The sequence below is a fragment of the Macaca thibetana genome, chromosome 7, assembly GCF_024542745.1.
Source record: "Macaca thibetana thibetana isolate TM-01 chromosome 7, ASM2454274v1, whole genome shotgun sequence".
Taxonomy (NCBI): domain Eukaryota; kingdom Metazoa; phylum Chordata; class Mammalia; order Primates; family Cercopithecidae; genus Macaca; species Macaca thibetana.
In genome coordinates, this window is record NC_065584.1 from 111,936,567 (window position 1) to 111,960,873 (window position 24,307).

General features: G+C 39.2%; 2 protein-coding genes across 15 annotated transcripts in view; one reads left to right on the forward strand and one right to left on the reverse strand.

Moving 5' to 3' along the window:
* UBE3A (ubiquitin protein ligase E3A) overlaps positions 1 to 24,186 on the forward strand; it is a 121,414-nt gene extending 97,228 nt beyond the window's left edge. For all 14 annotated transcript variants that reach the window (XM_050797982.1, XM_050797987.1, XM_050797984.1 and 11 more), the window contains one exon: positions 196 to 24,186. In XM_050797982.1, the coding sequence (XP_050653939.1) occupies positions 196 to 316 (121 nt within the window). In that variant the 3' untranslated portion in view covers positions 317 to 24,186. The remainder of the gene's footprint in view (positions 1 to 195) is intronic.
* Positions 1 to 24,307, reverse strand: part of LOC126959065 (uncharacterized) — a 186,933-nt gene that overhangs the window by 80,871 nt on the left and 81,755 nt on the right. The window lies entirely within an intron of this gene.

The following is a 24,307-nucleotide window of genomic DNA, read 5'->3' on the forward strand; positions in this document are numbered from 1 at the left end:
TCTTATCATCATTGTTACTAGCTTTGAGTAATTTATAGGATAAAGACAAACTGATTCTTGGTAGTTACACAACAAAAAGTTTATGATTTGCATTAATGTATAGTTGGCATTGCAAACCATCTCAACTATATATAATTCTAAGTGTATTTCCCATGACTTATTATTTTCCTGTTTTTTCCCCTTTTCTCTATTTAGGTTACCTACATCTCATACTTGCTTTAATGTGCTTTTACTTCCGGAATATTCAAGCAAAGAAAAACTTAAAGAGAGATTGTTGAAGGCCATCACGTATGCCAAAGGATTTGGCATGCTGTAAAACAAAACAAAATAAAACAAAAAAAAGGAAGAAAAAAAAAAAAAAAAAAAAATTTTAAAAATTTTAAAAATATAACAAGAGGGATAAATGTTTGGTGGTGATAGTGTCCCAGTACAAAAAGGCTGTAAGATAGTGAACCACAGTAGTCACCTCTGTCTGTGCCTCCCTTCTTTCTTGGGGACATGTGGGCTGGAACAGCAGATTTCAGCTACATATATGAACAAATCCTTTATTATTATTATAATTATTTTTTTGCGTGAAAGTGTTACATATTCTTTCACTTGTATGTACAGAGAGGTTTTTCTGAATATTTATTTTAAGGGTTAAATCACTTTTGCTTGTGTTTATTACTGCTTGAGGTTGAGCCTTTTGAGTATTTAAAAAATATATACCAACAGAACTACTCTCCCAAGAAAAATATTGCCACCATTTGTAGACCATGTAACCTTCAAGTATGTGCTACTTTTTTGTCCCTGTATCTAACTCAAATCAGGAACTGTATTTTTTTTTTTAATGATTTGCTTTTGAAACTTGAAGTCTTTGAAACAGTGTGATGCAATTACTGCTGTTCTAGCCCCCAAAGAGTTTTCTGTGCAAAATCTTGAGAATCAATAAAGATGGAAGGGAGAAATTGGAATGTTTTAACTGCAGCCCTCAGAACTTTAGTAACAGCACAACAAATTAAAAAACAACTCATGCCACAGTATGTTGTCTTCATGTGTCTTGCAATGAACTGTTTCAGTAGCCAATCCTCTTTCTTAGTATATGAAAGGACAGGGATTTTTGTTCTTGTTGTTCTTGTTATTTTAAGTTTACTGGGGAAAGTGCATTTGGCCAAATGAAATGGTAGTCAAGCCTATTGCAACAAAGTTAGGAAGTTTGTTGTTTATTATAAACAAAAAGCATGTGAAAGTGCACTTAAGATAGAGTTTTTATTAATTACTTATTACCTAGATTTTAAATAGACAATCCAAAGTCTCCCCTTCGTGTTGCCATCATCTTGTTGAATCAGCCATTTTATCGAGGCACGTGATCAGTGTTGCAACATAATGAAAAAGATGGCTACTGTGCCTTGTGTTACTTAATCATACAGTAAGCTGACCTGGAAATGAATGAAACTATTACTCCTAAGAATTACATTGTATAGCCCCACAGGTTAAATTTAATTCAAAACATGTTAAACATTACTTTCATGTACTATGGAAAAGTACAAGTAGGTTTACATTACTGGATTTTCGGAAGTAAGTAGTTTCCCCTTTCCTAGTCTTCTGTGTATGTGATGTTAATTTCTTTTATTGCATTATAAAATAAAAGGATTATGTATTTTTAACTAAGGTGAGACATTGATATATCCTTTTGCTACAAGCTATAGCTAATGTGCTGAGCTTGTGCCTTGGTGATTGTTTTAACTGATTACTGTAGATCAACCTGATGATTTGTTTGAAATTGGCAGGAAAAATGCAGCTTTCAAATCATTGGGGGGAGAAAAAGGATGTCTTTCAGGATTATTTTAATTTTTTCATAATTGAGACAGAACTGTTATGTACCATAATGCTAAATAAAACTGTGGCACTTTTCACCATAATTTAGTGGAAAAAGAAGACAATGCTTTCCATATTGTGATAAGGTAACATGGGGTTTTTCTGGGCCAGCCTTTAGAACACTGTTAAGGTACGTACGCTACCTTGATGAAAGGGACCTTCGTGCAACTGTAGTCATCTTAAAGGCTTCTCATCCACTGTGCTTCTTAATGTGTAATTAAAGTGAGGAGAAATTAAATACTCTGAGGGCGTTTTATATAATAAATTCGTGAAGAAATGTGTGCTCTTCAGTTCTCAAGTTTTATTATTACGGTACTGAAGTTCTATGATTGTAATAATGTATCCATATGACAAATTTTAAAGTGATAATTGAAATAGGTTATCAGATACAGAATTCACATCAAGTAGACTTCTAACAGAGTCACAATGAACCTACCCTTAAAATTTTAGAGGGAAAAAATCATCAGTTGCACAGACTAGCTGCTCTAGCTTGCTTAATTATGCTAGGCATGTTGTCACTCCCCTTACTTTTGCTGCATGGAATGTCCCTGAACAATAAGGAAGAGGAAAACATAGAAGTTTTGACGATAGTGGATACTTCCTCTACCCCAAATGTTATGTTATAAAAGTACTTTTTTGCCCAGGTACTCTATTATATAGTTTGGTTTTCTTTGAATTAGACCTCAATCTCCAGGAAGCTCTGGAGGGAAAAAAAGGAACCATAAACTAAAGTAACTGGTTTTCCAAATAAATGCTAACTTTTTTTAACTTTCATTAGAGAACATTTCAAACATAAAACATGAAAACAGCCTGCAGCCAAACTTTTCTGGACCTTGGCAGCTCCAGCAAATGAGCTGGTCATCCTAACCTTGGTTTCCTGAGATAACTACTTTTGGGGATGCTTGCTTGTATAGGGAGATCCATATCAAAAAGAAACTTGAAAATGAGGCTTCAAACAGACCTTGCTGTTATTCATCCCTCCTCGGTACAGACATTCTGTTAGAACAGATGGTTGTAATGGGGCAGCATCACTCCCTGTTCCCATTAAAAACATGACCCTTCTGAGATTCCAGGCCCCTTTGAGGAATTTCCCCAAGAATTCCATACAAACTGTCAGAGAAAGAAATGTCGTCCCAAGACCAGTTCCTGTGTACTCTTGATCCCTTTACCTGCTTACCGCAATTTTTTTTTCTGACTTTCCACCAGTGTCTATCTAAGGGCCATCTGTACCCCTCCCACACTTCCATGGGCCACTGTATAATCCAAAACACACCTTCCATTTGCTCCCTCATTTGGTTGCCTCCTCTTACCTCAACAGTGTTAGTGTGTAAAGAATTGCCTGGGGAGGGTAGAGGGTTTTACAAGTACAGAGTCCCAAGTCTTTTTTTCCCCTCGCTGTTAGTGTGTTGGCATTTGTTAACAGCCACTGCAAGATTTCGATGCAGGTGTGTGGTAGATATCACTGTGAAAGGCTACTAATCCATGACAGTTTCACTGAAAGTACAGTCTTCAAGGATCCTTATAACCTCCTCATTGCCAAAATCAGTAACACGTATCTATAACCTTGACTGTACCCTAACTTGAGCTGTTGCTTCTCTGGCTGCTTATTTTTCCTTCCCAATTTACCCAGATTTTGGATGGATACTCCTCCAGTTCTGCTTAAAGTCCTTACCTGTTCTTGCCCAGTTCTCTCTGGTCAACCTCAGGCACTCCCAAAGATTCTTCCCCAATTCTGTATCTTCTACTCAGACCTCTGTCTCCAGGATTTCTTCCCACTACCTCAAAGTCAGTAGGCCTAAAAACAAAATTCTTCATCTTGTGTCTCTGTCGACCATTCTTTGTTTCTTTTTACGAAATGTAACCTTCACCCCAATCATCAAAATCTCTCATTCCTCAATTGTCACAGGTTGTCAATTCTTTCCCCGTAAACCCCCTCCTGTCATTCCTCCTTTATTTATACTGCCCTTACAGGTCCTGATCCTCTGACTCACCTGGACATTCTTAGCAGCTGCCTCATTTAATTCCCTGACTCTGATCTCCCTCTTCCAATCCTTTTCATTGTGCTAGAACACCATCTTGCTAATTTTAATATTCTCTGCGTTCAGTGCCTCCACAAATTGCCCCCTCACTGATCTTTCCAATTTGGCCGTGGGTTACACACTTTTCTCCCTGCATTCCTACCCAGCATCTTGTCATATTTCTCAAATACTCTTCATGACCACATTTTAAAGTACCTCATCCATGAAGACGTCATCAACCCCCAGAGTGCCTCCAATGCTTCCATGGTAGCACGGCATGGTGGGGTACATCTCTTAGTTGAACAGTGAGGAGTCACTGGAATTCTTGTAGGGTCTGCTCTTGATACCCCTTCCACATTTCAGTTAAGGAATTTTTTTTTTTCTTTTAATAACCTTTGCCTGGAGTGTAAGTAAATTCATGATGGATATTGTCCCTTTTTTAAAAAACAACAACCATTTTGCCTTTCACATGTTATTGCCTCCATTTTTCTGTTATCTTGTCAGTGTTGCCACCTAAATGATTGAAAATGACCCAGCATGCAGTAGAATGTAGTGAAGCTTCCTATTTCATCCATTTTTTTCATAAGTGCATTGGTATCTATATATCCATCTGCCCAAGCACCAGTTGTTGAAAAGACTATTTTAATTTCCCCATGAATGGTCCTGGGACCCTTGTGAAAGAACAGTTGACCATAAATGTAAGACTTTCTGGATTCTCAGTCTTAACTCTGTTGTCATATATGTCTATCCTTACGCCAGCACCGCACTGTCTTGATTGCTGTAGCTTTGTACTAAGTTTGGATTTGGGATGTGCAAGTCTGCCAGTTTTTTTTTCCCCAAAATCATTTGTCTATTTTCAGTCCCTTGCATTTCATACGAATTTTAGGATCATTGTGTCAATTCCTGCAAAGCTGGGATCTTGATAGGGATTTAGTTGAATTGATTTGAGAAATAACTGCTATTTTAATGGTATTAGGTTTTCTATTCCATGACTGTGGGATGTCTTTGCATTTGCTTAGGTCTTTAGTTTATTTCAGTGATGTTTTATAGATTTCAGTGTACAAGTCTTAACTTCTTTAATTTTTTTCTAAGTATTTTATTGATGCCACTTTATATGATTATTTTCTAATTTTTATTTTTGTATTCATCACTGGTCTTAGTAATAAAATTGATTTTTGTATGTTGATCATGTGTATTGTAGCTTTTCTAAAATTCTATTTTTTTGGTCACTTAGTATTTTTTGCTTATGAGATCATGCATCTGTGAACAGAAATACCTTCTTCCTTTCCAGTCTAGATTCTTATTATTTCATTTTCTTGTCTTAGTGTACTGGCTGGCACCTCCAGTACAGTATTGGATAGAAGTGACAAGAGCAGACATCTTTTTCTTGTTCCTGATTTTAGGGGGAAAGCATTCAGTCTTTCAGCATTGAGTATGATGTTAGCTGTGGGTTTGCATCAAGTTGAGGAAATTCTTTTATTAAACCTAGTTTACTGTTTTTTAATCAAAAAAAAAAAAAAAAGGAGGGGCTATGGATTTTGTCAAATGCTTCTTTTGTATCAAGATTGTCATGTTGTTTTGTCCTTTATTCTATTAATATGTTATATTAATGGACTTTTGTATATTGAATTAACCTTGCATTCCTGGGATAATCTCAGTTGTCCATGCTACATAAACCTTGTTCTCTGCTGCTAGATTTGGTTTGCTAGTATTTTGTTTAGAATGTTTGCATGTATATTCATAAGGAATATTGGTCTGTAGTTTTCATATTATATATCTGTCTGGTTTGGGGATGAGAGTCATACAGCTCTCAGAATGAATTGGGGGCTTTCCCTGTTCTTACACCTACTGAGGTATTTTTTAAGTGAACTACTTGGAGACCTTCAGCTGTGATCTTTAGATGCTAGGAGACAGAGGGATGGTACCTGACTTTGAAAAGGGTCTCAGGGTAAGACATGTCTGAAGTGGCCTGTGGCAACTAACTAAAGAGTACTCCCACCAATAATGGAGTCAAGACGTATGTTTCCCAGGGGCCACACTGGTCACTGAAAAGAGATGGACTATGAGCCATCTGGAAAACTACCCTGCACAAGTGGGCTGCCTGCCTGGAGCCAGGCACTCTGCAGCTGAGTGCCATATAATGTTGAAGCTGTTGAGGGAGGAGAGGTTGGAAGCTGCCTGCTTAGAGAATCTCAGCGGTGGTTCCCAGCAGCGTGTATTCCAGGAAAGAGTCATTCACCACCCTGGCTCAGAGTAATAATTAACAGTGACTGGGTAAGGCAGGATCTTTTCTTCTAATTCCCTCCCCTCCAGAAAGGGCAGCAGCAGCTCTTGAATGGGAAAGAAGGTGGAGGGAGGAAAAGAAAAACCGATTTCCCCACACTGCTGTCTTTAAGCTTCCCACTCAAAGGCCTCAGTAAGAGGCGGAATTATGTTTTCCATTAAGAGAGAGTTTGGCATCTTGATGTTTCAAAGGTGTGGGCTTTTTAATACCCTAGAACAACTGATGATTTGTTGATTACCAAAAAGGGACCAGAAAAGCTACACAGCCTGAGATTTCATCCCCAGAAAAATGAATCCAGAGAGCAGACTTGCAGAAAAAAAACGTGTTCTGCGCCTGCCTCTCCCACACATACAGTGAGAAAGAGAGTCTTCATCATTTGGTAAATCAGACCTGTGGAAAGACTCGGGACATTGAGGATGATGATATTTATGATGAGGAAGATTTCTATGGGAAACTTTTTAAGTTGTCTCTAATCCTATTCCAACAAGCTTGAATTTTTTTCCTTTCATTAACATTTACTGAGCAAATACCTATTGCATGTTTGCCATTTTGCCGGGTGCCACGGATTTCAGGCTGATTGAGAGCTGCTTTGTTGAATCAAGGAGTCTACTACAGGGAGACAGTCTAGTTAGAGCAGGCATAAGTACAAACCACTAAGGATAAAAGAAGCATGTGAAAGTACAATGTGGGCAGAGAATTCAGATCCAAAAATACTGCAGATAGGTGATGAAGGTCAAGCCGAATCTTGACAGACAGGATAGGTGTGTGTGAGGCAGACAGGCGGACGCTCTTTAGTATATCTGAGTGCAGGCCGTAAGGAATCAAGATGAGATTGGGATAATGAGGGCCTTACAGACCATACCAAGGACTTTGGACTTTATTTTGCAGATGTTAAGAAGCAAAGACAATCAGTTTTACATTTTATGTTTATTGCAAACTGAAAGAGCACAAGTGTACATGTGGTCTTTGCAGTTAAGTTATTGCTATAATTTTTAAAAGGCAGACAATCTGAGGATAGAAGGGAGGCCAGAGTCCAAGACATGCTAGGGACTCGGTGATTGATTCAGTGCTCATGCATGGGAGAGTTGAGTCAAAGACAGCTCCCCCATTTCAGGTTTTGAGAGCTGGGTGGACAGTGTTGCTGTTGGGTCTACAGAAGAAGAGTGGGTTTTGAAGGGAAAATTATTAATAGTAGAATTGAATGATGTTTTAGTTGTGTCTGAGGGATATCGAGGGAGAGCTGTCCTGAGGCAGTTAAAAATACGGGTCTAGAGAAAAATGTACACAGAAGATAAAAATGTATGACTCTAGCACATAGACCGTAGCTGAACCCGTGGCCAGGAAAATTATCATCCTGGAAAAGGCAGAGAGGAGAGAAGGACAAGGATCCATGGAAATGCTAGCATTTGAGAGTTACACAAGGAACCCACAGCAGAGGCAAATGAGAAAAAGCAGGTTTGTTTTTGTCTGCTGCAGTAGACAGACACCAAGCTCCATGAGGGCAGAGACTGTCTTTTTCGTGGCTGTACCTCCAGTGCACAGAGCAGACTACATGTGCTTTGTGGATCCACGCAGTTAACTGGGGTGTCTCAGAAACTTTCCATCCTCCTCCGTACTGTGTCTGCGTAACCCTGGCCAAGCCTCCCTTTTCCCAATGTCAACTCTCACTGTAACTTTTAAGGAGGGCATATATCTACTTACTGTCATCACCATAAAGATAAATCAGCCAAGTGAAAATATTTTGAAACTTTGGAAATATATAAACTCCAAAATCATCAGTTACATCAATTACATACATTACATAATGATGTAATGACTCTGGCATCCTAAAGATCCCATCACTCTGCCTCACACTGGGGTCTTGCCTACTTCTCTGTTCCAAAAGGGGACAGTAGTGGTATCAAATCTGTTTCTTGAGGCAAATGAAGTACCTTGCTCCAAAATAATCACCCACAGCAGGCAGGTAACCTCCAAGTGCTTCAAGCTGAGATTGAGCAGGAGGATCCCAGCTCATCACAACTGGGTGGTAAATAATACACTTGGGCCCAAATGGAAGGAAATGCATTACCCTACGATGCATTTCAGAAGTTACCCCAATATGCTTGCATCCAGGCCCTAAATCCAGCAAAAAAGTGCCATGCCATTCACCTTCAACATGTGTTAATGGAACTGAGATATATTTCAAATTTAAATTGTGTTCCCCAAAGTATTCATTATTCCATAGTGCCTATTACAATCTGTATTTTTATGTTTACTTCATGACTGCCTAATTCCCTCCTTAAATGTTAAGCCTCATGACAGTAGGAACGTATCTGTTTTATTTGCTCCACTGTCCCGTACACACATACTTGTTGAATGAATATATGAATGCCACCGTGATTGCAAAGTTCAAGGGCCTGATTTGTCAACCAGACTTCCAGATTTCTACAGAAATTGCCAGTAAAAGGTAGTATAAGAATGGTTCATGCGTGTGAAAAATGATCTTGGATGGAGCTGTTCTGGCATTCAGCTGCTCCTCATATTCTCCTGCCACTGTGCAGGGACAGCACAACCCCCATGTTGCTTTCTTGAGTGTAGCTCATTTCAGAAAAGCAGTAAAAGGAAAACCCACTTGTTTGCTTTATGTTCCTAAGAAGGTGTTGAGTAAATCAATCATGTTATCCTAAGTGACTTTAATTTTATGAAGGCTCCTTTGTTTCCCTTGCACTCCTTTCTACCCATCTCTACTCCCACCTCCACCCCCACCCTCAAATCATGCTATAATTTCCATTATTCACTTAAGGGTGGCTTTTATCTCATCACAACCATCTGTGTGCTTTAAATAGCTTCTACGTAACCGAAGTGGAAGCAGTCGTGTAGAAGAGCACATGGCCACTCCAGGGAACATGAGAAGCCTCTGCCTGAAGGTAGGCCTCCCTTCTGTCATCTGATCTCACACATGGCACTGCAAACCTGCAGTTATTTAGCCATGTGCTTTGTGACATTAATTTCACTTTCTTGGGTTATTCTTACCGTCTTTAGGGAACTTAAATATTTAAGAAACAAATACTACTCAAAGAGATCTGTGCCATTATTATATTCATTTAAGTGAAAAACTACCACCTCCCATATATGTTTATCTCATGACCACCTAAACTGATAAAAATATGTTAACTGTTGTCTTATATTGCCTCAGGGAAAAAGTCTGGATGTTGACTGGAGGGACTGCAGGATAGCCATTCGATACCTGCTTTTGTGACAAGCTAAAGCAATTGGATTTTGGTGGCTTAGGGGTAAAAATGGCCTGACAGATCATCTTGCCCAGCCCTCAGCATATGGAGGAGAAAACTTAGGTCTCAAGTTGTGAAGCGCTTTGCTCAAGAGCACTGGCCATTTCATATATGTAACAAGCTCCTACTCCATGCTCATTTCACAGTAGCGTGTCACTTTCAGGTCCGCTTCCTTCAGTGGACATTGCCTTCACTTAATTAAATGTCAGGAGGTCCCCCCCAAGAAGGCTTGACTCAAGGAAGGAGGAGGGAGGGCAGACCCTCCCAGTTCTCTCATTGACTAACTTTGATTTGTTGGATTGTTTTTACTGATAAAAGTTCAGAAATTAGAGCCAGGTTCCTGTTCCTCTTCCCTACCCAAGCCCCTGAAGAAGCAAATTAGTGAATGTTCCCCAAATTCTTTTACTTTCTAGTATGCAGTAAGCAATACTGCCAAAAAGTTTCCCAGAGTCATGTTCCTCTTAGATACCTTTCCTTGAAAACTGTTGTTTGGCATGGAGATCCAAGCTGGTGTGGAAAGTTCCAGATGCCCTGGTCCCAGCCTCACCTGCCCTGGTTTTGCTGCCTGTTCTCACTGCTTGTCTCCATATTTCCATTTGAAGTCCTGCAGTGCTACTGTGCCCTGAGTTCTCTTTCTTACTATTAAATCCTGCCTTGCTTGCCATGTTTTATAGATGAGGAAAGCATTTTCTACCAGAGCTCAGGAGCAGCCTTGAGGTCAGGGGTAAGGTTTTTCATTGGTAAGTATTCAGTAGTTGCTGAATGACAATTGGGTGGAAAGGGAAGGGGTGCCTTAGAAAAAAGGTCTATTATTTGTGGTAATGAAATTGCTTCCAATTTATTTTCTGATCTCTTTGAGAACTATTTACTGTCCTCTTCCTGCATCATGCATTCTGATTTCTGGGGCATTCAGTGCTCCCTCCCTCCCTTTATTCAATGGGTTCTTGGAAAAGAAATCTTTGAAGAGAAAATGTGTGGGCAGTGGGAGACTTCTGATTCTCTACACCAAATACTCAGCCCTTTCATTCGTGAGAATACCCTGCTTTAGGATGGCGTGGATCTGAGTCAGCAGGCCTGGGTTCATTTGTATATACTCCAGGTTGTGGAGGTTGTTCCTGGGTCTTGGCCTTTTATTTTAGGGGTGCACCACACTTCTGTCTCCATAGACTATGTAATTAAGAAGCTTGCCTTTCGATTTCCTGCCAATGGCTGGATCTTGAGGATCACTGCACAATGCTTGTGTGCCCCACTGGAGAAGTCTCTCGTGGCACCTTTCCCCTCCCATAGTGCTGGAATGCTGTCCACAGAAGGCTTCTCTTCACTGTTCAGAGACTCTAAAGATAAAACCTGAGCTGACTTGCTGTGTCTACTGGGACCTCCTCCTATTCACCATTGCCCTCACACCCTTTTCCTTGGAGTCTGTCTTTAGGGTCACCCTGGGAGCTGCCTGGGCCTCCACCTTCTTAAGCAGGCCACTCCTGAGAGCTGGGTAGAGACTGTCTTTGTCCAGACTGTCTGAAGAGCATCTTGCTGTTAACCTCCCTCTCCTGTTCTTGACTACTGCCTTCACTGCTGCCTCGCGCTCGTCTACCAGGGTGGTATTATAAAGTACGTCCTCGAAGGTGAGCTGTTTGACCAGCTCCTTGTTGCCTAGCAACCTAGGAAATTGTCAGAACAGTCAGGCTTGCATCAGCTCTGACCTTTGGAGCTTTGACTGGCATTATTTATAAAAGGCTTTCTGCTCTGTTAGTCGAGCATTGGCTTCATATTTCTCCATGGACTCCAGAAAACTGGGTTTCTTTTTCGCAAGTTCTCGTTTCCAGTTGAAGAACAGAATTGAGTAGGACTTCTCTATTTCCTTAAGTTTTATGCTCTCTCCAAATATGGTGTAGCACTTGCTTCCCTGGTTGCCAACGCTAGCCGACCAGCTCTGGCAGTTGCTCTGCTTGTGGTTCTTCCCTGAGATGCTCAGGTGGGCCTGGGAATCTTCCATTTCTCTGCCCACGAGGGGACCTGGCAGTCAGTGTTCTGTCAAAGACCTGTGAGAGTGCTTAGTGAACTGTGGGCACTGTGACCACAGGGTTCTATTCCCGGTCCAGTGTTTGTTTTTCAGAACTCTGTAGGTTGACAGGACATGCTGTCTGGTGGCCAAGTGCTTCTCCCAAGAGTGTGGGTCCTGGGAGACATGTTTCCTGGCCTGCTTACTGCAGGCCTAGCTTCCACCTAAGAGCTGTCCGCTTCCCAAGGAGATGTCCACGTGCCTCTGTGTGATAGGAGCGGAATAGTAGGGCAGGACTGAAAGGTCTGTATGTTTGCTTTTCAGTCAGGTACAGGTGTTGGAGGTTTCGTAAATGTGATTTCTTTTGATCTCCCTGGCAGGCAGTGATGGGGAAGTTTTTAGTAAGGTTATTAACAGAGATAAAGGATTTAGAGTTAACATTTAATAGGGGAATTTTTCTAAAGGATGGTTGAAAATGATGCTTTATATAGTTTTATTATATGAACTTTTCAAGGATGGAATTAGTCAATCTGTAGAAATTGGGCCGCCTCTGTTATTGTGATATATTAGACTGTATTGAATGATGAGACTTTCCAAAGGTTTAAAACAAACAAACAAAAAAGGAGGCAGAAGAGGAGAATGAGGATATAAATGAGGACACTCTCGCTGAGGACACATCAGCTGTTAGCAGTCTGTCTCTGTGTACCGAGCTCAAGAACTGTGACTTTGGTTGGATGTTAGACCTTTTCTAACCAGCTTCAGACATGGTAATCTTCACATAAGCTGCTGCATTTGTTCTACCAGAAATTTAGTCTGTTGTGTGACTCCAGCCACTTTGCAACTCAAGATTGTTACTTGTTCAGGTTTCTTTCTTTAAATAGCTAACCATCTAACAACTATTATCTTCTTAGGGTCGATTGATGGTTAGCCATACAGTATATACACCATCCATCTCCTTTCCTCTCCTACTATCTCACTCCTATTTTCCAGTCCATCCTCATTTCTCCTCAAGATCAACAGACCCCAACCTCTTTTACTGAAACATTGTATTCCTGAAGTAGTCCTGCCCTTTCCTTCTGCCTACCAAGCCTCAAAGACTTCTGTGCATCTAGACTCTGCTTGGTTGTTCTCCTTCCTTCAGAGTTATTTCTTTGTCAAACGCTACTGTGTATAAAAACACAAAGCTTTGATAATTCCTTCTGTCCCAAGGGAGCCTTACGCTTGGCTGAAATTTAGGGTAAAGGTAGCATTTTTATTAGTAAAATTAAATGGTACAGAAGTGAATTCTAAAATTAGTTACATAAATCTAAGAGAGTTTTCATGAATTCAGGTTGCCCCAAAGATTTAGACCATACTTCTTCCATGGAATGACTGCCGTGCAGTTTGAATGGTTGACCTCAAAATTATCCCCAGCCCTAGAAGTGCAGTAGGTATATTAGTCTAAGGCAGTCAGGGTAATGCTATCATCCCTGCCACAAATTGGTTTGGAATGGGGATAACCAAAAGCACTTTGGGCCTGTGAAATTTGACAGAGTGTTTACTGTGAGCCTGGGGAAAGAACATGCCTGCTCCCATGTGAGAGTATGAAGAAACACTGTGCCTAAGCAAGGAATCATGTGGCTCCAGTTTTTACTGTCAGCCTTTCTACCACCAAGGAGACCAGCCTTGACATGATGCAGATGCATGGACAGCTGTGTGGAGGGATGGAAGAATCTCGTTTTTAAACCACATGGCTGAGCTATTTCATTAAGTCACCCCAGAAGTCTTCAGCTAACAGTATCTTAACTGGTGAACTCCTGTGACTGATACAGGAAAATTTTACTTCTTAACCAACTATGATAAGTCCTTTGTGCAGGAAGGAGGTTTTGTGGAAATGATGTTGACTCACTGCACACTGAACAGGAGGGCGTCTCTTTGACATCACCAACCTTAAATAGTAGGAAAGCCATCAGAGTGGGTTGGGTGGTTGGATTGCTTTATTGCAACTAACAAAGGGTCAGTTGTGCAGTTGTTCACTGTCTTTCACTTCCCCTCAGAACTGTATCTCCTAGCCCAGGGCCCTATAGGTCAAAAATGCCAGTTTGTTGTATGGTCAGCAGAGCCCAGTACTATGCTTTAAAACATTCGGGGATAATCATCAAATACTGAACAGATGCTGTCTGTAAACCACCACTGCAGCCAAGAACAGTCTGCACCTGAAACACTGCCTGCAACTATAAATATGCCCATATGCTTGAACAATTTTAGAGTTGTAAAAATCTTGTTTTTATAAGCTATTAGTTTCATTCCCTATTATATGAGGATTAACTTTGCAATGATGTACTGATGTTAACCGAGAAAAGGATCAAAAAGGCCTTGGTTGTGGTGAAACCCAGCAAAATGTGGGTCTGCAACAAGTTCCAGATGAATATCCAACAGCACTGTCCCAGTTTGATTAAGGTGATGACACCCCTACCATGGCCACAGGACCAGGCCGTTTGATTTTCCCTAGGGTCATAGGAGTGTTAGCCCAGGTGATCAGCTCAACACCCCTGAGATCCAAGAGGTATATACTTTGAAAGTTCAATTCCATGACTACTGACTGCATCTCAATCCTATGTTAATACTTTCTTGAATAATACTCTGTTGACCTAGTTATCCACTTTGGAAACTTCAAAGACATCGTCTTCAGCTCTTTCTGACTCCCTATCCAGTTCTCCAGTTCTGTATACACCATCCCAGAAATGGTCCTCACATCCAGTTAATCTCTGACACAGACTAATAGGCCTTTCTACAGCTTCAGTATATTCTCTTCTCTGCTTCTGGAACCTAGGATGTAGGTGCTACAGTGATACTATCTTTGACATTCCATCTCCCTGGAGAATTTGGAAATGGGGAAATAACATTACTCTTAACAAAGCAAGATTACCAGTCCTGTAACCTGAGCCAAGGCACTGACCCTTCTGTGAAGGCCTATATCCAACCAGCCACAGGAACCTCTACAGAGAGACTGAAAAAGGCCAGCCCTGGAGGAGGCAATGGCCAGGAGAACATAGGCATAAAGCCTACTAAGGATGTAGCCCATCTACCCTGGGAGTGGATTCCTATAAAGAATAGGCACTTCGGGCAAATAAGGCCCGATGACACCAGCCACTAGGATCTTCTGACTCTCTCCTTTATAATGTGAGTTCATTTGTTTATTGTGTGTTTAATGTGAATTCCACCTCCCTAAAGGCTGAGAACTTCCTTTGGCTCAGTCTTCACTTCGTTCAGCCTCTGACTTCCAACTGATGCACCAAGCCAATGTGCAAGAAAAGTTAATAAATAAAAGTAAGACGTATTACAGAGCCAACTGAGCACGCATATATATATGGAGGAGTCCCTGCATCACTGGAACATAGTAGCCTTTCTCTACAACAGTCCCAGGCTAGGCAGCTCTTTGTAGGCCCAAGGGAATTGCTGCGTAACTAAGGCATGGTCTTTCTTGACTACACATCTTGTATACAAGGTATTAAGGCCCTTGGCCACCTGACTTTGGCCCATTTTTTCAATCTCAGCTCTACCCTAAATTCCCCACATAGGTCATTGATTCTCCAATGAGGTTATTCTCCTGATCTCTGTGTGGGTTCTTATACATAATGGAATTATGTGTTTTTCTCCTGTTTAAAGTTTGGAACATCATGTTAGCCATCATTTTATTCTCTTCGCTTTCAGTGTATTACACTCACATACTCTATGTGGAATCCGTGCTACCTATTAGACCCAAGGCTCATCAGTGGGAAATGGTGTCAGATCTCACAGAGAGCAATTTGTGGGGCTCTAGGTTCTTCAGGCTTCCTTCACAGCCTAAGCTCCATATTTAAATCCAGCATTCACCCCTAATCACTGGTGTTCACTAGCATCTGCTACATATTCTTGCTGACTGTGCTTGCTCTTGAAAGATACAAAAGATACAAAATGCTTGAAGCTTCCCTCCAACAAGTGATAATTCACTGAAGCTCAGAGGCAGCAGGAGCTCCCATCTGTTCTGCCGCTCAAAGTAGGAAAGGTGTCCAGAGGTCATGTGGCCCAAGTGATGACATCTCTGAAGCACAGATGGGCTAAGAGTCACCTGTATCCAAAACTCAAGTAACACCTGTCAAGTTGTGGAAAGTTACTTTGGGACATGCCAAAGTTACACAGAGAGCTAGAGCTAGAACTCAGACCTGGGACACCAGACTTCAGTCTCTGAACTGCACTGGGTTCTCTGCTCAGAACCTTATTGGGGAGAGAACTGACAAAAGGCAAGGCTAAGGAGTGCTCTTTGTGGATGCAGCAGGAGAAGAAACACCCTTCCAATGAGGGGTCTGCACAGAGTTCAAATGTCCCCTTTACTCACACTGAACATGAATATGGTTTTCCTCTTTTGCCCTCTGCACAGGTGGCATAGAAGGCAGCACCTGATCCTTCAGGTCTGGGGGAGGAGTCCCCAGAGAATTCATAGATCTTTTAAACCCTTCACGTCAAACTGACGTCTGCTTATGTAGCTTAGCTAAATGTGTTAGTCATTTGTCAGTCTGTTGTTTAATTCTATTATCAAACACATATTCCCAAAAACGAGAAGGGGAAGGGAAAAAGGAGTCCGGGAAAGGACCACACTTTCTACCACTCCTGTAAACAGTGAGCTTTACTCTGCAATACACCAAATGCAGGGAGAGAAGCTATGAGATGGGCACAGTAAAGAGCCACCTAAGGGAAGTGGGCAGAACTCCAGAAGACTTCCTAAGGAGGCATTTATTCTTTATGATTCTTTGAAATGTTTTTTTAAAATCATCTTTGATTTGACTTTTGCTCTAAAAGTATCACAAGGTAAGACTCACCTGTGAAACTAAGCACATCCTATAGTCAAACTATGAAAACTTGTACACACGTTAGTGGGGCTCTGTGACACCACTGATTTCCTTAAACTGAGCTCCTTTCAAGGTGTTTTGACCTAACTGGCCTTTGGGTCAGATACAGCTTTTACATACTTTTGGTAGGTAACTACCAGTTTCTATTTGTCAGGGAAAGTGGGTAGGAGTTAGCTATTCCCCACAACCTTGATAGCAGCTTATAAAGAGCCAGTGTCAAATCAATTTGTGCCACATGCATTATTTTTAAAGCATTTCTTAGAAAGCACACACAGGAGTGTTCATGCAAGAGGTACTGTAAGCCCTTTGCTTTCAGGGCTTACAGCCTCTCAAATTAAAGGTTTATTATACAAGGTATTTGTAACAGTGACCAGCATTAGGCTCTGCTGTGTTAACTACTGGCATCAGTCAAAACATGTTCTCACCTCATTTCTGTACATGTTTATATGTTTAGGGGTCAAGCCCTGTGTGTCCTTTCTGAGGGCCATGTTAAAGGCCTCCTCAGATTTCTATACCCTATTCTTGCAACGTGGAGAGGTTCTCTAGAAGTATTTTAGCCAGGATCCATATATCGAATGCCCTCAACTTCACCAATGCAAGCCAGCTTCTAATATACAAATTAGCAAGCCACCGATTTTACCATTAAAAAACCCATTTCTAACATTTACTATGGAATTAGCAAAGTTTCTGGTGTACATTGGATATCGAAGCTCCAGTAACAGACTCAGAAGAAATAGAGATCTGTGAAATGACAAATAATGTAGACTAATCCTCTTAAAGTTCAACAAAGTACAAGAAAATATGGACAGAAAAATGAAATTTGGAAAACAACGTATGAACAGAATGAGAAGTTTAACAAAGAAATATAAACACAAACAATAGAAATTCTAAAGATAAAGGATACAGTAACTGAACTGAAAATCTCAGTAGAACACTTTAACAGCAGACTTGATCAAGCAGAAGAATCAGTGAGCTCAAAGGTAAGACATTTGAAATTATCCAATGAGAAACAAACAAAAAAGAATGCCTGTAAGAATTATAGGACACATCAGGCTAGCTAACTTTTGCCTAATAGGAGGTCCTTAACGAGAAAAGAAAGAAAAAGGCCTAGAAAGCATATATAAGGAAGGAATAGCTGAAAAATTCCCAAATCTGAGAAAAGATGACAAAATTCAGTAACAGGAAGCTGAGGTCACCAAATTCAACCCAAAGAGTTCACCAAGACACATCACAACCAAATTATCAAAAATCAAAGACAAAGAATACTGAAAGCAGCAAAGATAAACATATCACATTCAAGGTAGCCCCAATACAGATTCAGTGGCTTTATCCGCAAAAAATCTTACAGGCCAGTGAGAGTGGGATGGTATATTCAAAGTGCTGAAAGAAACAAAACTGTTAATTAACAACACTTTACTTGGCAAAGGGAGAAATAAACACTTTTCCAGATAAACAATGCCTAAGGGAGTTTGTCACCACTAGGCCTGCTCTACCGAAATTACTGAAAGGGAGTTCTTTAGGCTTAAATAAAAGACTGCTAGTTAACGAAAAACATAAAAGTAAAAAACTAAATGGTATAAGTCATTCATAGAATTCTCTACTATGGTAAAAGTGGCAGGTAAAGCAATGTTATTTGTATTAGGTTTAAAAGATGAAACAAAAACAGCTGTAGCTACAATAAATTGTCAAGAGATACAAATTTTAAAAAACAAATGTAAACTTTGACATCAAAATCATAAAAGGTGGGGGGTTGTGAAAGCATAGAGTTTTTGTATGCAACTAAAGGCAAGTTTTTATCCGCTTAAAGTATCCTGTTATAAGGATAAAATGTTTTAAGTTAGCCTTATGGCAAATACAACGGTAGTTGCATAGACTATAAAAGAAAGAATTCAAAGCACACCACCACAGAAAACCACCAAACCACAAAGGAAGGTAGCAGTAGGGAAAAAAGAAACAAGGGAGCTACAAAACAATCAGAAAACAAATTACAAAATGACACTAGCAATTTCTTACCAATAGTTACCTTGAATGTAAACGGATTAGATTCTCCAAGAAAAAGACATAGAATGACAGAATGGATTTTTTTTTTTTTTAATCACAACCACATACTACCTATAAGAGACTCACTTTTTTTTTCTTTTCCTTTTTTTTTTTTTTTTTTCTTTTTTCTTTTTTTTCTTTTTGAGACAGACTTTTGCTCTTGTTGCCCAGGCTGGAGTGTAATGGCACAATCTCGTCTCACTGCAACCTCCGCCTCCCGGGTTCAAGCAATTCTTCTGCCTCAGCCTCCCAAGTAATTGGGATTACAAGCACCCACAACCACACCCAGCTAATTTTGTACTTTTAGTAGACACGGGTTTTCTCCATGTTGGTCAGGCTGGTCTGGAACTCCCGATCTCTGGTGATCCCACCCGCGTTGACCTCCCAAAGTGCTGGGATTATAGGCGTGAGCCACTGTGCCCGGCAAGAGATTCACTTTTCTACTAAACATACACATAGACTGAAGGTGAAGGGATGGAAAAAGATATTCTACCTAAATGGAAATTGAGAGCAGGGGTAGCTATACTTCTATTAGACAAAATAGACTTTAAGTCAATACTATAAAAAGAAATAAAGTTTATTATATAATGATAAGGGATTAATTCACCAAGAAGACATAACAATTGTAAAAATATATGCACCCAACATTGACACACCTGAATACATAAAGCAATTGTTAAATGATCTGAAGAGGGAGATAGGACCTCAATACTCTACTTTTCACAGTGGGCAGATTGATTCCCTAGACAGAAAATCAATATTAAGAAACAATTGGCTTCAATTACACTTTAGACCAAATGGACCTAACAGGCATATATGAAACATTCCATCCAGAAGCAGTAGAATACATTTTGTTCTCAAATGCACATGGAACATTCTCCAGGATATATTATATGTTAGTCCACAAAACTATTCTTAGGTTTAAGAGGACAGAAATCATATCAAGTCCCTTTTCTGATTACAATGGCATGAAACTAGAAATCAAGAACAAGAATCAATTCTGGTGGAAAATACAGCAATATGTGGAAATTAAACAACATGCTCCCAAACAACTAATAGTTCACAGAAGAAATCAAAAAGTAAATAAAAAATTACCTTGAGACAAATGAAAATGGAAACAAAACTTATGTGATGCAGCAAAATCAGTCCTAATGGAAATTTACAGCAATACACACCTACATCAACAAAGAAGGATCACAAATAATCTTACTTTTCACCTAAAGGAACTAAAAAAAGAACAGACTAAGCCCAAAAGTTAGCATAAAGAAGTAAATAACAAAGATCACAGTTGAAATAAAGACTAGAAAAAATGAACAAAACTAAAAATTGTGGGGTTTTTTTTGGGGGGGGGGATGGGGAAGATAAAAACAAATTCTTACCTAGACTAGGGAAAAAAGAGAGTACTCAAATAAGATCAGAAGTGAAACAGGGGACATTTACAACTGATATCACCAAAATACAAAGGATTATAAGAAACTACTATGAAGTTATGCACTACCCTAAAGAAAGAAATAAATTCCTAGTTATATACAACCTACAAATAGTGAATCACGAAGAAACAAGATCTGAATAAGCCAATAATAAGAAAAGAGATTAAGCCAGTAATAAAAACATCCCACCAAAGGAAAGCCCAAGATTAGGCAGCTTCACTACTGAATTTTACCAGACATTTATAGAACTAATACAAATTCTCAAACTTTTCCAAAACAATGAAGCAGAGGGAATATTTCTAAACTTATTTTACAAGAGTAGTGTTGCACTGTTATTAAAGCCAGACAAAGACACTTCAAGGACAGAAACTTACAAAGTAATATCCCTGATGAACATGGATGCAAAAATCCTCAACAAATATTAGCAAACTGGATTCACGAACACAAAGAATGATTCACCATGATGAAGTGGGATTTATCCTTAGGATGCAAGGATGGTTCAACATGTGCACACCAATAAATGTGATACACCACATAACAAAATGAAGGGTGTAAATCAAATCATATGATCACCTCAATGGAAGAAGAAAAAGCATTTGACAAAATTCAACCTGGTCTCATGGTAAAAACTCTCAACAGATTAGGTATGGAGGCCATGTCTGACCCTCATCACTTTTTGACATAGTACTAGAAGTCCTAACCAGAGCAGTTAGACAAGAGAAAGAAATAAAAGGCATCCTAATAGGAAAAGAAGAAGTTAAATCATCTGTAATTACTGATGACATAACCATATACAGAAAACTGTAATGTCTCCACCAGAACAAAACTAAAACCTGGTAGAACTGATACACAAATTCAGTAAAGTTGCGTAATACAAAATCATCTTACAGAAATCAGTAGTGTTTCCATCTACTATTAATGAGCTATGTGAAAAGGAAATTATGAAAATCTCACAATAGCAACAACTATTAAATACTGAGGTGTAAATTTAAGGAGGTAAAAGATCTGCATACTGAAAACTATAAAACACTCATAAAAGAAATGAAAGAAAACAAATAAATGGAAAGATATCCCATGTTCATGTATTAGAAGAATTATTAGGAAGATCTTTATACAACCCAAGGCAATCTACAGATGTAATGCAATGTCTTTGAAATGCCAATGTCATTTTTTTTCAAAAATGTAAAAAACAATTTTTAAATTCATATGGACCCACAAAAAGACCGTATATAGCCAAAACAACTTTGAGCAAAAAGAACAAAGCTGAATATATCACACTCCTTGACTTAAAAACATAAAGTAATTATAATTAAACAGCATGGTGCTGGCATAAAAACAGACATCAACCAATAGAATAGAATAGAAAATCCAAAAATAAAGTCATACATTTATAGTCAACTGATTTTTGACAGAAGCGCCAAGAACCCACAATAGGGAAAGGACAGGTTCTTCAATAAATGGTGTTGGGAAAACTGGATATCCACATGCAGAAAAATTAAATTAGACCCTTGTTTACACCATATTAAAAAAAACTCAAAATAGATTTAAAACTTAACATATAAGACCTAAAACTGTACACCTACTGAAGAAAACATACGGGGAAATCTCCACAACTTGGTCTTAGGAATGATTTTTTTGGATGTGACTGCAAAAGCAGGGCAAAAATAGAGAAATGAGGTGGCATCAAAATAAAAGACCTGCACAGCAATGGAAACAACACAGTGAAGAGAGAACTCAAAGAATGGGAAAAAATATAAATGATACATCTGGAAATGGGTAAATATCCAAAATATATAAGGAAATCAAACAACTCAAGAGCAAGAAAACCACCTGATTTTGAAATGGGCAAAGGAATGAAGAGACCTTTCTCAAAAGACATTCAAATGATAATAGGTACATTTAAAAAAAAAAAATGCTCACACTAATTATTAGAGAAATGCAAATCAAAACCACAGTGAGATGTCACTTCACACCTATTATATAATGGCTTTTATCAAAAAGATGAAAGATGATGAGTGTTGGGGAGGATGTACAGAAAAGCAAACTCATGCATTGTTAGGAATGTAAATTAGTACAGCCGTTCGGAAAAACAGTATGGAGGTTTCTCAAAAAAAATAGAACAGCCATATGATCCAGTAATCTCACTTCTGAGTATTATCCAAAAGAACAGAAATCAATATGTTGAAGGGATATCCTCATTCCCATATTTATTGAAGCATTTCTCACAGTAGCCAAGACATTGAAATAATCTAAGTGCCCATCAACAGATAAATGGATAAAGAAAATGTGATACATACACACAATGGAGCACTAGTCAGCCTTTAAAGGAGGGTAAAACCTGTCGTTTGAGACAACACGTATGAATCTGGAGGACATTATGCTAACTGAAATAAGCCAGGCACAGAAAAATATTGCGTGATCTCACCTATATGTGGAATCTTAAAAAAGTTGAATTCATGGAAGTGGACAGTAAGTGTTACTAGAGGCTATGGGGCATGGTGGTAAAGGAGGGAATCGGGAGTTGTTGGTCCAAGCGTACAAAGTTTTATTCTTTTCCAGCAGAGAAAACAGGACCAAGGCAGGTCCCAACGCTTAATCCCAGGAGTTCCAGACCAGCCTGTGCAACATAGTGAGACCCCCATCTCTACTTTAAATAAAAATACTGTAAAAAATTTTAAACCCCTAATGAACATTAAGTAATGTTCAAGTTTTGGTGTGGAAAAGGTTTTATTTCTCTGGAGTATATACCTAGGTGAATAATTGCTATGTCATATGGTAACTACGTTTAGCCTTTTGAGAAACTGCCAGACTGCTTTCCAAATTGCCTTGACCATTTTACATTCCCATCATCAGTGTGTGCGGATTCTGATTTCTCCATATCTTTACCACCACTTGTTTTTATCCACATTTTTCATCAAGTAAGACTTCAATGGAACTTCTAGAGATTACAACGGCAATACCTGAGATGAAGAATCCATTGCATGGGATTAACAGCAGATTAAACATTAATGTACTTGAAGATGTACAAATACAGATTATCCCAATGATAAAAGATTTTCCAGAGATTTTCAAAAGAGATGTGGAACAACTTCAATCAGACTAATATAGGTGGAAATCGGAGATCCCTAAGGAAAGGGAAAGCAGGGGTGGCAGAAAAAAGTATTTGAGGAAATAATAGCCAAATAATTTCAAATTTGTTTTTAAAAACTATAAACTCACAGAGTTAAGATTGATGAGCTAAAAGTGTATAAGAAAAATAGGCAAATGAACATAACCAAATTGCTCAAAATAGTCATAAAAGAAATCATACATAGATTTCAGACAGAAGCAAAATATAGCAGGTGGAAATACGGATCTACACAAAGGGATGAATTGAGTTTATGTGTGCGCAATGGCCTAAATGCCAGAGAGGAAAAATGGAAATGCACTATTGTAAGGGCCGTGTACTATACATAAAGGGGTATATCACTTGGCGCTAGACTGTGATAAAGATGTATACTATAAACCCTAAAGCAACCACTGAATTAAAAAAGAATTATAAGGCTGGGTGTGGCGGCTCTCAGCACTTTGGGAGGCTGAGGTGGGTGGATCACCTGAGGTCAGGAATTTGAGACCTGCCCTAGCCAACATGGTGAAACGCTGTTTCTACTAAAAATACAAAAAGTAGCCAGGCGCGGTGGCCCATGCCTGTAATCCCAGCTACTCGGGAGGCTGAGGCAGGACAATCACTTAAACCTGGGAGGCAGAGGTTTCAGTGAACCAAGATCGTGCCATTGCACTCCAGCCTGGGCTACAAGAGCAAAATTCCATCTGAAATTAAAAAAAAAAAAAAAGATAGATAGATAGATATAGATATAGATATAGTTAATAACCTAACAAGGAGATAAAATGGAATCATATAAAATACTTTTTATGGGTTGAGTTTGGTCCCCGCCAAAGGATATACTGAGGTTCTAACTCTTAGTACCTATAAATGTGATCTTATTTGAAAAAAGAATTTTTCAGATATAACCTATTCAAGATGAGATTAGGCCTAATCTATGCTGGGCCCCAGTTCAGCAATTAATGTTCTTATAAGATGAGAAGAACAGACAGACAAAGGGAGAAGATGGTTATGTTATGATAGAGGCAGAGATTGGAGGGATGCATCTACAAGCAACGGAATGCCAAGAATTGCTGGAAAATGCTAGAAGCTAGAACAGGCAGGAAAGAATTCTTCCTTACAGGTTTCAGAGAAAATATGGCCCTGATGACACCTTGGTTTCAGATGACTAGCCTCCAAACTGAAACAATAAATTTCTGTTGTTTTAAGCCATCCAGTTTATGTCACTTTCCTACAGCAACCCTAGAAAACTAATACAATGCTCAATCTCAAGAAAAGCAAAAAAAAAAAAAAAAAAAAAAAAAAAAAAAGGGAAAAATGGGATAAATAGAAACCAAATAGCAAGATGACAGACTTCAATTTAGCTGTAATAATAATCATATTTACACAAATCATATAAAAATGACATGTAAAAGGCAGAGAATGTCAGACTGGATTTT